Source organism: Ambystoma mexicanum, chromosome 2p (assembly GCF_040938575.1).
Source record: "Ambystoma mexicanum isolate Mex_15411 chromosome 2p, UKY_AmexF1_1, whole genome shotgun sequence".
In the NCBI taxonomy this organism is placed as follows: Eukaryota; Metazoa; Chordata; class Amphibia; order Caudata; family Ambystomatidae; genus Ambystoma; species Ambystoma mexicanum.
In genome coordinates, this window is record NC_090923.1 from 951,397,541 (window position 1) to 951,414,071 (window position 16,531).

A 16,531-nucleotide genomic window follows, 5' to 3' on the forward strand; every position below is an offset into this window, starting at 1 on the left:
GGCAAACCGGAAGGATCTTGAGGATCTGGGAGAGAGGGTACTGGACATAGAGGGCCAACTAAAGACAGTAGTGGAGAAGCTCCCGAAACTAATGCAGCATGAACAAACAGCAGAGACTTGAAGGAAGGGACAGAGGGGACGAACCTAGAATAGTGTGTCATAGAGCTATTTGTGGACCTGGTGGACCACGGTCAGATGCAGAAGATGGGCGTAGACAGGGTGCCCCGTGTGGGCAGAAGGAGGAATGACCCAGGAGCACACCCAACGGACATCTTGGTGAAGCTGCACTAGTTCAATTTTGGCGATCTGGCGCAAGTAACTCTGGCTCATCGGAGAGCATTCAGAGCAGTGACGGAGGAGCTCACAAGGAAGAACCTGAAATAACGCTGGCTCTTCCCGATGAAGCTGCAGATCAGGCTGGGGAACAAGGAAAAGATCAGACTGTATGGAGGAGGGAATGAAGGTACTGGGGATGGGGCAGCGGGAGGAGGAGGCCCCCAGTGAAGGAGCACAGAAGCGACCTACATTGAGCCAGGACGAGTGGACCACGAAGGCCAAGAAATTCATGATGGTATAGCCTCCTGGCAGAGGGGGACTCAGATTAGTGCGACTATTTGGCTCTCGGGTGGCATATGGATAACCTTGGCTCGGAGGGGCGTCGGTGTCACTCGCAGTATTATAGTATTTGAAATTAGTGTTACCCATGTTGTTGCAAAGGTTATGTGGGCAGTTGCGGGGGGGAGAATGCGAAGAGGGGGATTTGCATTGATGGTGGGGCCTTTGTCTCCTGGCTGGGTAGGATAGCGATCATCAAAACGAACGTGCTTCCTAGACTCTTGTATTTGTTCCAAGATCTTCCTATTACCCTCCCTGGAATGGTGCTGAAGGGGATACAAAACGAGATTATGGAATTCATGTGGAACGGGGAAAAGCTACGCATTAGGAGGGGCGTCCTGTATAAACCCAAGACAGGCAATTCTCCGATAAGGCATGGGAACAGGCAACTCAAGGAGTGTTGGTGCAGTTTACATCGGCACAAAGCCAGGAACTGCAATACGAACTCCTGCATAGATGGCACTACACACAGCAGAAGTTGAATACAATGAGAGGGTTTAACTCCCTGCTATGCTGGCGTAGATGTGGGGAGGAGGGACGTGAAGCATGTTTGGTGGGGGTGCTGTGTTGTGTGCAAACCTGATGCTCGGAGCCAAGAGATACATTGCAAGGATGTGGTGGCAGAAGGAGGTGCCCTCTATTGTACAATGGTACTATGCAATATGGGATATCCTAAGTATGGAGAAAATGACAGCATTTTACATGACGATTTGGTGCGCTTTGGGAAAGTTTGGGCTCCCTTTTATAGAATATGGTTTGAAAGATGTAAACCGACTGTATATCTCTTTGAGACTGCGTTTGTTGGATATTCTACTGGAAGAAGAGGAGTATCTGATTTACAGAAGGCTGATGGGAGATGAACATTATTTTATTTGACCTAGACCTGAAGGTGGAAGGGGTGGAATTATATTTACTCAAAGAGCTGGAGATAATAGAATACGGATGTTGGTGGACATTTTTGGGTGAATACATAAATAACTGTTATATCGATTTGCAATGTTTACAGTACATTGTATTGTTGATAAGCTTATGTTGTGACCTTTTGCTAATAAAGACTTGGTTGAAGAAAAAAAGAGAAAGCAGAGTAATTGTGAAAGAAAGCCAAGTAAAAGTAAACACACTGGGAAAAGAGACAGAGGCCCATTGTATGAAAGAGAGATGTAGTTCTGAAACGAACACTTTTAAACAAGGAACAATACGCCAACAGTGAGCAAATATTGTTTCTTGGATAAAAGGAAAACTCATTGTGTGAAAGCCCTGGCAGAAGAGTATACAAGACAAAGTCGAGAGTGAAGACAGTAAAATAAGAATCCCTAGAAAGTTGCATGCCCATAGGATTCTGAACTACTTGAAACGCAAAGAGAAACCTGGGAAAGGGAGCTATTTCCTTGAGAACTGTGAATGCACCCAGAGGAGGGGACATATCCTCTTGGGGTTCTAAAGAACTTGGCTATTCTTTGTTTAAACTTTTCATATTGGTAAAGGAAACCAGGGAAAGGGAGCCGTTCCCTGCTGGAGCTGTGAATATTAACCACTTGGAACTTTTTCGTTGGATTTACACCGTTTGTGTTGAAGTGTCACGGTTCGTGAACAGAGCACTCACCTGCCATGTGGGAGGTGCCATCCCTCGCGATTCACACAGCGCTCCTGGTGTTTGCCATGGCACTTATATCAACGCTTTGTACTTACTCCGGCCATAGCTCGTCTATTCCTGAGCGTTTCTCCTGTTGCCATAGCTATGCGGTGCACAATCAGTAAGCGATGCACATCTCTACGTCACTCTGATATGGAAACACAGAAGCATAAAGTAGTGAACATCCATAGCGGCGGTGCTTCTGATCTCAGTAAGTCCCCTTTGATTCCTTTCCTGTGTTCTTGCTAAGTCTTTGTCTATTGTTACCGAACCCTGCTTAGTGTTTTCTCGACTTCCTTTGGATCACGTTTGGTACTGTACCAACACCTTGATTGCCTGGACCCCTCTTCTGTTACTTGGAATGCCTCCTGGATTGCCCTTGTTGGATTTGTTTGCCTTAGCCCTAACTGCTTAAGTTTTGTGGAATCTACCGACCACTTGCTCAACAGTATGCACTGGACTTTGGATGTTACGCTGTGACATATAGTTCATCCTGCCAATCGTTGGTGCATCCTCATGCCGTGCGGGAAAAGGGGTCCTTACTAACCCTATTAATTTCCTCTCCCTTTGCGCCTAGCCTTCTTTCTATCCTTTTACCTGTCTCCACAAGAATATACAAACAAGCCAGGGCACACACAGTTCCTTGTTTTTGCCACTACACAGTTCCTTACCTTGAAGCCTATTCCCAGTGCAAGGCATAAAATAAGCAGTGTCGCATAGCAATTTGCTATGCAATTCTGTAGGTTTGCTAATCAAATGGACACTTGTGTAGCAAAGTTAGCTATTTAAGTTTCCCTCTTCAATGAACACACAGCTCGCCGTGCATTCCTCTCTTGCCCATGATCTTTTCTCTAACTTCAAGTGCTAATGGAGAGAAAGTGCAGCAGTAATACTCTCCTCCACTCTTGAGTACCAAAGGCATGTGTGGGAGTGCCAGGCAAGAATTTCTTTTTCAAATAATTGCAAACCAAAAGTAATCAGGATGATACTTTTATTAAGCTTTCTATATCCTGTCTGGCAAAGACCAGTATGTGTCAAGTTTATATTTATATAAAATGATTCATGCAATTCCATTCCTAAAATGTAAGTAATTACATAATGCATAATTACAGTATTAATACCGTTACACACTGCATCATCTCCATGCGTTACAGTAAAGTTTAGGTTAGTGTCTAAATTTCATAGTGTCCACTGTATTTCATTTTGTTGGGAAAGATGCATCATATTGACAAGTGAACACTTTTGAAAATAAATTCTTTTGATGGCAAACCTAGTTCTGTAACCTGCAGGTTGCATACATCTTGCAACTGGTGTTCAAATCATTGGGGAAACCCATATTCCTTGAAATTCTGTATATATCACTCTATTGGTTTAAACCAGGTACCCTGAAAGTGAAATGACCACAAACTACAATATTCCAACTAGTTTGCCCAGTTCTCTGCCTGCTACGCAATCCACTCTGCTTAGTCTCTTTCTTACCGCTTACATAATGAATACAAAAAGCGAACCAGATGCTTAAGCAAAATAGTGATCAATGGTTCCATCCAGTCTGTACATCTACAGGTCTACTGCAATACCAAACACTGTAGTTGGCCTGCAGCGTACGCTTTGCTTTGATTGTATTATATATCTCTACCTGCAGGAGACAGCTGGCCAAACTGTTTTCATAGCCTTTTTTTTTAAAATCCTATATATTTTTGTGTCCATTCATGCAACTAACATTTTACAATTTCCAGACACTCATCTATGGCTTGCAAAGTCTTTTCGCCCACTTGCATAGTCGAGTAGATTTTTTGATTTTTTAAAACCTTTGATTTAACATTTACTTTGTAGAAAAATGTCAAATGCAAGTTTCACTGTGCATGGTTGGCCTCTGGGTGGCAGCAGTTTGCCAAACATAAAGTGGGTTTGTAGGGACTTGCACCAGTTTAAAGAAATCACATTTTAAATGTGTTGTCCTCCATTGCAATGGGTCGAGTGCATTTCTCTTAGGTTGAATAGGTAAACTGAGTTACCTGACCTTCAGGTCTAGTTGAAGTTTAAAGGCCTGACTCCTATCACTAATGTCTTATTTCAGCGGTACGCAAAACTGCTGTATTGTTGCTCATTTTATGTCTTGGGTACAAATAACTTCTGGTGACATTAACATTAGTACAAAATTGCTAATCAAATCAGCCTGTTGCTAATTAAAAAATAATTTAATTGGCAAACTCTGCTAATCAATTTTTGAAAACTAATTTATGCCTTGCAGTGCTATTGAGGTTAGAACAGGTCATTTTGTTAAATATTTCTGTACATTGTACTACGCCACTAAAACGGGTCCTCGGTTTTCCTTACAGCCTGGAGAATACCCGGTGTTATTTTTTTCGCTTTCATTTGAACTTCTGCCCTATACGTATTACTAAACGGACAGGGCAGTGTTTCACAGGAAAGGTCACCCTCATTGAGGAGGCCCACAGTGGGCTGACCAGCTGCTGCGGTTTCGACAGCCGGTTCTTCTTTATGGTCCAGGGATTTGCTGACATGAAGTCGAACATTTGTGCACCTTGAGATCTAGAGACACTATCCTCTGCACTTTAGAGTTTCGTTTTTATAGTGTGTGGGCCAGAATAGGATTTCGGACACAGGACATATTTTTACTTTAGAGATCTTGACAAAGGATAGGCCGCTTAGTTTTTGGTTGAGGTAGTGAAATAACTCTTAGATAAGGCATATTGAGGCATTTTCCCACCCCTTATTATTTTGAATAAGTGTCTAACCAAAACCACGAGTCCTCTGCATCTCCTTCTTGGCTCCTCACACATAGCAATCCAGTGGTATCCGGTCATTATGTCGAAAACATTTTTTCGACATACAAATATGTCGAATCAAAAGTGACGATTTTTTTTTTTTTTTTATTGTTTTTTAATTTTAGGGGTTTAGTTTTGTTCAGTTGGCCAAAAAAAGTTTTTTTTTTTTTAAAAACGGGGGGTTGGGGATTTTCCCCCCAAAAATAAATTTAAAAAAGGCATTCGAAAAAAAAAAATCGCCAATTTTGATTCGACATATTTGTATTTCGAAATGGTGACCGTCGAAAAAGTCATTATAAAACCAATCCAGTATTCAGTGTATTTAGGATTTATTGTATACATTTCCTGAATATAATAGGATGTACTTTTGATATTTCTATTAGTTTTATTTATTTCAGGAAACAGTTGTTTGAAAAAGCATGAACATCGATTTTCTCTTCACACAAAAAAAGATTCTCAGAATATGCAAGACAGGGATTTCCTTATTTGATCACGTTTAATGATCTGGTTCATATTATTGATCTGAAATTACGCACTTTGTTCATGATAACTGGGCCTAGAGATAATATTTTGCATACAGATCGCCTTTGTAGATTATCCAAAAATGAACTGGAAACTACAAGGCATCTTTTAACCCAATGCAGTGCACTTATCACTTTATAATCAAATGTATATGTTGGTCATGTGGATGATGTCTGAAATATTGCCTCGGACCAATTTTAGACAAATATTATAGCGGCCAACTCAAGGGTGTTATTGAATGCAGTATTACTGGTATGGAAGCACATTGGAACCTTAATAGATCTGGCATAATTTGCACACTTTAATTGTCTTTGTGATAATATATCTAACAAATATAAAGTAGCTGCACCTTTTTAGGTAAAAATGAATTGATGCATTGATAAATTGTTTTAACATGCTTCTTTTATATTTTTGATGTTAATAATAGTAAATTTTTATGGACATTATAATTGTGCAAAAGCTATATTTTAACCAATTACACAAATACAAAAAATAAAAAAACATTGCTGATAAAAATGTATGGTGCCAAGTTACTATACACTGTCACTTGTAACATTTTGCTGATTTGGCTAAACCAAGATATTTCAAATATTTAATTGATGTGACCTCATTTACCAAGTTCCATGTCCAATATTAATAAGTTAGTTATGACTTTTATTTGATTGAGGCTCTGCCAGACGACCCTTAGCTGAAGGATTCTGAGATACCATAAGCTATGGCTGCTTGGCATGGAGGATGTTGGGGAAACTGTAACCGGTCTCGTGCTTCTCTTGCAGTCCATGTTGCTGCTAGCACCAAAGCTCAACGAGACCAACCTTAACGTGGAGCTGATGAAACACTTTGCTCGCCTCCAGTCAAAAGATGACCAGGGCCCCATCCGATGCAACACCACTGTGTGCCTGGGCAAGATCGGCCCCTACCTCAATGCATCTGTAAGTCTTACTGTTGCATGCACCAACTCCGATAACATACCGGTTGCAGAACTATTTCTAATTGAGGTTTTTGATTCTGTACAAAGAGATGCAAACATTTAGTTATTTTGCACAAAAAAAAATCAGGAAACCTCTAGCAGTAGCGCACAATGGAATTATTCCATTATTTGTAGACTGCCTCTAGGTTCTCTGCAGAATGTTAGCACATTTTCTGAGTAATGTGGCCATATTCCCTGTGGAATGTTGACACATGCCCTTTAAAATAATACTATATCCATGGCTAAACCTGGCCACATTACCTGCAGAATTTCTCAGTTTTATTGAATCACTGCGACCAACTTCTTCCTTTTTTTAATTTAATTTTTTTACAAAAATGCTTCCTACTTTGTAAATATAATTTTAAAAACGAACATAGACTTGATGAAACTGCACCGTATGTTGTGGCTTGAAGGGCAAAATCAAAGTGCACAGACTGTTTCCCAAAATGACCCAAACTGTAAATCATTTCAAAAGTAACCAACATTTTATTTTTTAAAAAGTGCATATAATTCTTAGTGTGTGGCTAATTTTTTTGATAAGTGTGAAGACTTAAAAGAATTCTAATGCATCATTATTCTATGTAGGTCTGCCTAGAAGGTTGGTTTGTTGATGATCAAATTGCTTATAATGGGAGAAGTATAAGATTTTAAAAAGGAAGCACCATGTTTGCTTTTTTACGTGGTGCAAATGTCTTTAAAATTAGATCAAATTTTTAAAATTCACTATTTCCTTTCAGAAAGTGTGAAGCGAGCAGATTCTCTTCAATAAATGTGCACAGATTTATTTTTAAAACCTGCACAATAAAAATAAATACATGACTTTCTAAAAATGGTGCCATATTTCTTTTTAAATTCGAGTTTACAAATACATTTGTTTTTAAAGATGTTTCAGGGGTCTAAATTTGAAAAGGTTTGTAGGATTTCTTTGAGGCAATACCGAGATCTTATTCTAAAAAGTGCAGATTTCTCACAGGTGCTTTTCTAAACAGGCCCGGCAACATGGTCCTTTACTATTCGGTTTTCCTAAGGAGTTACTAGATAGTATCCAAGCGGGAAGTACTTCAAACTCCCTGCTGGGTGCCATGTTTGAAATGTCTGGTCCTCCACTGGAGAGTACTGATGCTAATGCACATCTCCCAGCAGGAAGCACTGTATCCGTCACATGCAATCTTTTGTACACCCTTGGCACATGTAGCCCATTGAGGATCCACTCACGCATGTTGTCTAGCTGAAATTAAGCAATGATTCTTCTTTGGGTGAAGCTGAAACAAAGGCAGTGCGGTCAGGAGGCGACTGCAACCTGTATTGATGGGAGCCCGTTATTAACTTGGGTACGGAGAAACCTAAAAACAGTCTGGTTGCACTCAAAGGCCAGTTGGACTCGGCGCATTTGTCCGCATATAGGCTTAGCACATGGGTCTCGTATTTTCCTGTGGCCAGTAAATTCCCTTTAACTGTTCTATCTTTCTCTGCAGACGCGGCAACGCATTCTGATCTCTGCCTTTAGCCGTGCCACGAAAGACCCTTTCGCCCCATCCCGTGCCGCTGGTGTCTTGGGCTTTGCGGCCACACACAACTTTTACTCTATGACGGACTGCGCCTTTAAGATCTTGCCTGTGCTGTGTGCGGCTGCCGTGGACCCTGAGAAGACTGTCCGTGATCAGGTGAGAAGTCTCTGCAACTCGGCAACAGTGCAAGTGTCTGAGTCTGTTTACCATGTTAGGGGCAGTGGTAAACAGGCAAACAATGTTATGTGCTCTACAGCCTCCCCTTCTCACTAAAGGGACATTTTTACCTAATTGTCAGTTTACCTGCAGGCCTTGTTTGGCAGTTTTCTCTATTTTGTAACCGATCAAGTATTTTTATTTGTATTTCTTCTTGTTTAGTTTGTATGCAGATCGTTTTTTTTTTTTTAAGGACATATCTTTCCTGACCCCGTATAGAAGCAGGCTCTATAGCAGGTTCATGGAGTGATGTCACACTTGTGTATTGTGCTTGTCTGACCATGGGTCCTTTTATCTCATAATCTGACCTGTATTAGTCATGCTTCCCCCTACCGCAAGGCTTGTTACTGCCAGATGTCTTGCTTTCTGGAAGTGCTAATGAGTGATGTAGGTTGGGACAGGGACCAGAGGGGCTTTGAGTTTACCAATATATGTATTTCTCAGTTGGACTTTAGAAAAACTGTCCCAACACTGGTTGCATCTCTAAGCTAAGGGCTTCATAAAGCCATACATCTGAGACGGTACATAAGCTTCACTCTTAGTATAAGGCTGTACCACCTGAGAATGTTGGTAGCACGGACAGAGCAGCCAGGCTTATTTTAGGAGGAAAATTGCAGCATACATATGGTCCAAAGAAACACTATATATTGTACACATAAAGGGTGGATTTAAATATAAATATAAATAGGCCAATATACATCTTGGGGAAGGGAAGTACTATCACATATTACATAAGAACAAACCTTTGTGGGTAAAGGGAAAACAACCCAACAAACCATTTCCAGAAAGCACATTTATAGTCCATTCTCCTTGACCAAAATTGCCAAAGTTTGAACTTAGAAAGTGTGCCTAATAGCGACACTGTGGTATAGTTGAATTCAGAAAGTGTGCCTAATAGCGTCACTCTGCCAAAGTTTGAATTTAGAAAGTATGCCCAATATCATTGCTTTGCTAAATTCTGAATCTAGAAATCGTGCCCAATAGCGTAACTGTGGTATTGTTGAACTTAGAAATGTGCCTAATCTACGCCCCCTGTTCTGTTCTCGTGCTTGATAGCAGGCGCTTTACTGATAACCACCATATCACACTACTACGCTTACTCTCCCCTATACACCATCATTCATCTAGAACACAGCTGTACTATGACACATTTGGTCTAGCTGTCTAGCTGTTCTCTTAATAACATGACCCCACAGAATCCACATCATCCTAACAGAACACAGCTAGCTGAGCACATTTCGGCTAGCTTAAGCGTCTCCTCAGGCCTAACGCAGCCAGAACTCAGTCTGGGTGTCCACCTTCCAGACTGAACACATCCAACTGATTTCCTCAGCACCACACCTACTGCTAAGAAGCAGCTATCATGCAACAACCACACCAGCTGCACACATATCCGGTGCACCCACGCACCATACCACACTCTCTCTACTGACTGAACTACGGTTCCCGAGGGCGTACAACCTACCAGCGCTTTGCGATACTACCAATGATGCATAAGGCGCTATATAAATGCAAAGTAACATAACCACAATTGTAAACACCAACTCATTACTTATGATTCACAAACCTAAGTATAACCTTATTTGGAGCACACTCAGCAGTCAAGGTGAGTCAAACCTACAACACATTTAGAATGGCAGTCAGCTATTCTTGGGGAGTAAGACCAGGTTATATATACTTTTAGAATTCAATCTGTAATTTAAGGGTAGTTGACCCTGTTAGTCATGTAGTGACACTCAAGTTATAGAAATCGCATACCAAACCAACCCAGTTACAAGTATACACCTTGTGACAGATATAACTTTGTATAACACAGTTCAGAGCTAGTAATATAACTCGTATTCTTTCAGGAGGGGCCGTAAGCTACTCTATGATAAATATGAACACACACTAACTATTTTAGACTGCACTAAGCAATTCAGGGAAAGCAAATGCCAATTACCATTTTAAGAAAGACTCTATGCATTATGCTTATTCTCCTTTATTACTGCCTAACAGCTTTTTAAATCATTATTTTCAACCTTTTTTTTTTTTTTTATCAGTTGAAAGTTCCCAACTGGCATAAAAAACAAAACTTCAACCCAGAAAACATGATGAAACAAGGGGAGTGAGGCAACTATGTCTCCCAGGATCCCCAGCAGGCTACTAGTCCCCAGCCTCAGTCCTGTCCTCCAATGAGAGTCCCCTTGCATGTATAAGACCCTGTATCTCCAAGTGCCTTCCTCTTCTTTTTTTGCTGCCGACAACAAGCTAAGTGCCCAATTTCGTATCATCTAAAAACGTATATTTATAGCAGGTTATGCCCCTTGGCGTGCGCTGCAGGCGTTTAATCCATGTGTTTAAAGTAGACTGCACTGCGAATACATTGACGCGTGATAGTATTGCAATTGTCTGAGCGAGCGAGCGCACGTGTCTTTCAGTGAACATTCAGCATTTCAACAGAAATGACCGGCCCGCGTTTGGGTGCAGTGGATTTCTGTAACTCGTTCAGACCCGGAGCAGCAGCGACTCGATCGCCTGACTGCGGCTGTGGCAAACCGGGCAACAGCCGGCGCATGGGCGCGCATTAGCCCAGCCGAGTCTCTAACGGTCCCACAGTCTCATGGGACATTCTGCAGCGCACCTAGGTACTCGAGCCCTCAGGCAAGACGGCGAGTAAGCGTTTCAGCTATTAACCAGAGGCTTATCAAATATATGTAAAAAAAAAATGTTAAAAATAATTTACAACTAACTTTCTGAAACGCTCGACCAACGGGGCAGTTTGCCATACGGTTGAATTTTACAGACCTTTGGGTCTACAGTGACTTCTCCCCACCTATACCTACAGCTGTCATGTCTTGCAGCAGGGTTGAAGGGTATTGGGAAGAGTACAGTGAAAAGGAGCAGGAGCTTCAAGAGGAGATGGACCTCTCACTAAGTTTCAAAAGGGTGCAAGGAGATTCCCTGGTGTGAGCAGTGGCGCAGGGAGTACAGCCAATTCAGGACAGGCTTCAGGTCCTAGAGAACATTTTGGGCACCAGAGATGGCTTGCAAGATGACCCTGGTGAGGGGATTTCCACTTTTAAGCCTCTAGAAGACAATTATAGGAGGTGTAAAGTAGCCCGGAATAGGATGCACGCTTCTACCCCCTCCCCGCGGGCCCTGATACGGGGAAGAGCGAGAAGCCCCAGGAGGCAGCTGATGCCTTTAACAGACTTAAAGACACGTTTCTGGCAAAACCAGCAGTGCCCAGCATCGTACCACATACCCCAGTGGAGAAAACACAGGGGATGCTCTTTCCTCCTCCTCTGAGGAGTTCGACCAGGAAGAGGAGCAGGAGGAGGATGACAGAAGTTTCAGTAGAGAGAGCATAAGGACGCAAGGCAAGCTGACCTGCGACAATAAAGCCAGCATAGTGGAGAGTACCCCTGAGGAGGAAGACACATCCGATATGTTTGAGCCGGATACGATCAGACACCCTAGATCCACGGAGTGGACTCCATCTCCAAGAGTAGCCATATATATGGCCCAGAGGATTATGAAACAATTAGAAAGATAGACCAGATTTCGTCTCAGGGCAGACCACTTGGCGATAAGGTGGCAGTTGCCCGGAGCTGGACACTAAAATGCTCACCTTTGTTACAAAAGCCAGGAAGGACGCCAGGAAAGGTATGGAGCGCACATGGCGGTCCTGTCAGGACAAGACCCTGGACTTCACAGGGCCCATTGCGAAAATCATGGACCTGGCCCGAAAGGTCCAAAGACAAGAGAGAACCCGTAGATTCATTTATCTTAGCTGGATGGGCTCAGCGTGCCGTGTGCCTGCTTGGGAACGGGAACGCGAACACAGCTATCTCCGCCGAGAGAAGGAGATCGATGTTGTTAAAAATAGATAATAAACTAGGTGATCTGGCCTCCTATGAAGCGGGGGAGGGGAGCGCAAGGCCTGCTCTTCGGAGACACATTTGTCAAGGAAATGAATATGCTCGTGGGAACTTATACAGCGCTAGAAAAGGCGCAGGCTTCAATAAGGAAGGTTTTCCTCGGACGTGTTTTTTCTGGGGCCGGTCGACATAGAGGCCGCTTGACCGGCCGCTTCAATTCGAAGGCCTCAGGGCCCGAGAGCCCAATACTGGGAATCGCATCAGCAGGACTCCTTCCCGAACAGAGGCAGAGGCTTCAGAGGCCGCAGAGGATACTTCAGACACCAGAACAACCCCACAGGTGAGCGAGTCATACCCCCCTGTAGGGGGAGGATCTTGCTTTTCATACACAATTGGTGCGAGCTTTCAGCGGACGCATGGGTGATACAAACAGCGCAGGGTTTTCATTTAGAGTTCTTATAGACTCCCATTCAACAGAGCCCCCCGCCGCGCATGCACAGCTCGCAAGCGGAAGCAATATTATTAGACGCAGAGATCCAAGCGCTAGCGCACAAGCAAGCCATGGAGAAAGCGCATCCACACTCAGCGGGTTTCTTGAGTAACATGTTTCTGGTCCACCGGAAAGACGAGGTGCGACCAGTCATCAATTTAAAGGAACGGAACAGCTGGCTAGTGTACAGGCATTTCGAGATGGAGGGAATCCATCTGCTGGCAGACCTTCTCAGGAACGACGATTGGCTAGCGCATCTAGATCTAAAGGACGCATATAACGGTACCCATAGCACCGCAGTACCAGCAGTTCTTGCAATTCAGGTGGAACAAGCAGATATGGCAGGGTCTGCCATTCGGACTCGCCTCAGCGCCATAGGCCTTCACCAAGCTTTTGAGGCCAGTTGCGTCCGCTCTGCGAGACCAGGGGATTCGGATGATCATCTATCTAAACAACATCCTATTTATGGCAGAAGACAAGGAGAGGTTGCAGAGGCAGGTACAATGGGCAACGCCTGTGATTTCAGGACTAGGGTTTCTAATCAGTACGGAGAAATCGGCCCTAGCGCCGATCAGAAGAATAGACTTTCTAGGCTTCATGATAGATACGAAGAAAGCCACGCTAGAGCTTCCAGCCCCAAGATAAGAGCCATGAAGAAGGATATGAGGGCAGCTCTAAAGAGACCGGTTATATCACGTCAGAATGTAGCCAGGATAGTTGGACTCCTGGCAGCCTCTATCCAGGCGATTTTCCTGGGCTCGTTGCATTATCGAGCCCTACAGAGGCTCAAGATCAAGTACTTGCAGAAGGGATGGAGATATCATCACCAGGTGCCTCTGGACGAGGACAGCAAGACAGAGCTTCACTGGTGGCTCCACAACATGGAAGCGTGGAACGGCTGAGCCATTTTCGGAGATCTACTAGAGCTCATTATAGAATCGGACACCAGCAGGTCAGGCTGGGGAGCCAGGTGCGGCCACGCAGAGACAAGAGGAAAATGGTCTCAGGAGGAGCTAGAGTTGCACATCAACTGCCTAGTGCTCCTAGCAGGTTCCTTTGCAGTCGGATCCTTTGCCAGGGACCGAGCCCGATGTTGCATCCTCTTGCGGATGGACATTTCAGCAGTGAGGTATATCAACAAGCTGGGAGGCACGAAGTCCAAGATGCTTGCAGAACTAGCCAAGGACTTCGGGCACTCCTGCCTAAAGAGAGAGAGATATTGGTCAAAGCAGAATATCTTCCGGGGGTGAAGAACACCGTAGCAAACTGGAACTCCCGGTACTTAAGAGACTCGAGTGACTTGAGACTACACAAGTCAGTCTTCGACAAATTACAGCAGAGGTGGGGCCCTTTACATACAGATCTCTTTGCCTCGAGACTGAATGCCCACCTGTCAAGATATTTCAGCTGGAGACTGGATCCAGGGGCGGCAGGGACAGATGTATTCCTGCACAGCTGGAAGGATCACACCCACTATGCCCTCCCCCCACCCCCTTTCGCGATGCTGGCGAGGGCACTAGCAAAGGTGCGCAGGGACAGGGCAGAGCTGGTCATAGTGACACCGGAATGGAGATCACAAGCCTGGTTTCCAGTTCTGATGGAACTTTCCACGGATTTCCCCCAGAGGATTTTTCACAGAGCGGATCTTCTGTCCGATCCAGCTGGGGGCCCTCGCCCCTTGATTCAAGACCAGACATTGACCCCTCCTAGCCTGCAGAATTCCAGGTGCAGATGGTGCTTGCCAGGACTTTCAGAGGAAGCTATGGAACCTATCAGAGTATCATGGGCTCTGTCCACAATTCAGAGCTATAATTCCGCTTGGCAGGCCTGGGAACTATGGTGCAGGAGGAGGAGTATTTCTCCCATTTCAGCTCCTGTAGTTCACGTCATAAATTGCCTAGCATCTCTGACTGCGGGAGGGAAGGGTTTTAGAACGGTGGTAGAGTATAGATCAGTCATATCAGCCGAACACAAGCTGGTGGATGGAGTCCCAGTAGGTGAACATCCAGCAGTTGTCGGGCTCCTTAAAGGAGTTAAGGTGAGCAAGCCCCCCGCTACCCAAGTACTCGTCCCTTTAGGATGTTAACAAGATGTTAACACTTGTGTACGAGCGCGATAGAAATAACATTTCTGATGTTTGTTAATCTGCTTGGAATCACATGCTGTGCATAGTCCGACATCCAGTGGTCACTGCGTAGTATTGCATTTTGTTTTTCGTAGTCGAAAAGGGGACGTCGACAAGGCGTGTCTGTAACACTATCCCTATAGTGACGTGCGTTGTACCCACAATCCCTCACGCGTCGAGGTCCCTCAGATTGTTTTTTTCCGCCCAGTTACTGGTCGCCTTTATGCGGAGCTCCTCGAGAGACATTGCCAAATCATTCATTCGACCTTTGGTCGTTTATTATTATTAATATCTAACACATAGATCCCTCCCTCGACGAAGCTGCACGCTGTTTCCCCGCCGAGCAAGATCTTCGACGGAAAGACGAGTGGAGGAGATCCCTTGGCGTCGCCGAACACATGGCCTGGCCTCGCCGGCCTTACACAGTAGGGAGAGTGGGGTTGTGTGATCTTTTCTTTTCACTCCGAGAATGCCTTTCTCTTTCCACTCCCTTTCTTTCGAGGTCATAATCACACTTCTTGCCCTCAGGTATGGAGAGGACGCCCTTTAGGTTTTGCCCACTTTGCAAAGGCAAATATACCTGGAAGGACAAGTACAAACGGTGCAACCGTTGCTTGCCCCTCGATCATAAGGACGGCTGTGCGGCCTGTAAGTTACTTAAGCCCAAAACGATAAAGGACCGCAGGGTCAAAAGGTGGGCGGCCTACACCATGTCTAGGTCAGATTCCTCGCCCGCCGCCGCCGCAGAATGTGACGAGGACAGTGATTACACGACCTCCGTAACGGAGGTTGTAGACCTCTCGAGGGAGCGTTCGCTCTCCTCTTCGTCCGTCCCCCTCCCCGACAAGCCCGGCTCACGCCCAGCTTATGGGGATGAACACCCCGGCGACAAGGACGCACACAAGAAGAGTGCGCACGTTGCCAGTAAAGACTCGACGGTACCTAGCGCGACGGCGAGCGATCCCTCGGCAGACACAATGATCGCCGAAAGCGTTGCGCGTATATCTTCTAAGGACGGCCAGAGACGGACGGCTAGTGATACGCCGAAAACCGTGCACAAGGCCAAAGAAACGCCGAAGGTGCCGGAAAGTAGGCTGGGACAGCTCCCACCGTCGACGGAAAGCCCTAGCCTGCCAGAACACTTCTCAAAAGGCGAAGGCACCTTATCTTCGACGCTATGGGACAGATCTAGGCGAATACAAGGAGAAGAAACTCCTTTTCACTCCCAGACCGCTCTGGCCTACCTCAGTGGACCTTAGAGAAGTTCCAGTCCTGTATGGACACGTTAGACAGATTCATGGCCATTCCAGAAAATAGGACACTTAAAAGACCTAGGGAGGTACTCCTAGAAAGTCCAAGGGCTAAATACCCGAAGTTGTTCTATAACCCCTTTCAGGAGGATATGAACTCTTACGACCTCACCGAAGAGGACACTCACTTCCAGGAAGGAGAGGAGTTCATTAATGATGAAAACCAACAAGAGGGAGAAGGCTTCCATGAGGACACTAACATAAGTGAGGAAGGGTACGAAGAAGACACAGGTGAGGGTGACCCAAATCCCTGGCAGTCACCATCAGGGTCTACAGAGCCAGACATTATAGACATCAGGTCTCCTCAGACCACACCAGTTAGGAACCCTTTGCCTGTTGACGATCAGCCCACCTTTAACACGCTGCTGAGGAAGGCAGCAGCACATTTTGAGGTTGAAACTGGGGAGGTCACCCCAGACACTGACTTCGTGGAAAGGATTATCAAAGAAAAACCCCCCACCAGCCAAACAATTCCAATACTTGCCTCTGT

General features: G+C 44.8%; 1 protein-coding gene across 3 annotated transcripts in view; it reads left to right on the forward strand.

The window, feature by feature from the left end:
• SCYL1 (SCY1 like pseudokinase 1) overlaps positions 1-16,531 on the forward strand; it is an 846,426-nt gene that overhangs the window by 423,144 nt on the left and 406,751 nt on the right. For all 3 annotated transcript variants that reach the window (XM_069644735.1, XM_069644736.1, XM_069644734.1), the window contains exons 10-11: positions 6,336-6,491; positions 8,005-8,193. In XM_069644735.1, coding sequence (XP_069500836.1) covers positions 6,336-6,491; positions 8,005-8,193 — 345 coding nt within the window. The remainder of the gene's footprint in view (positions 1-6,335; positions 6,492-8,004; positions 8,194-16,531) is intronic.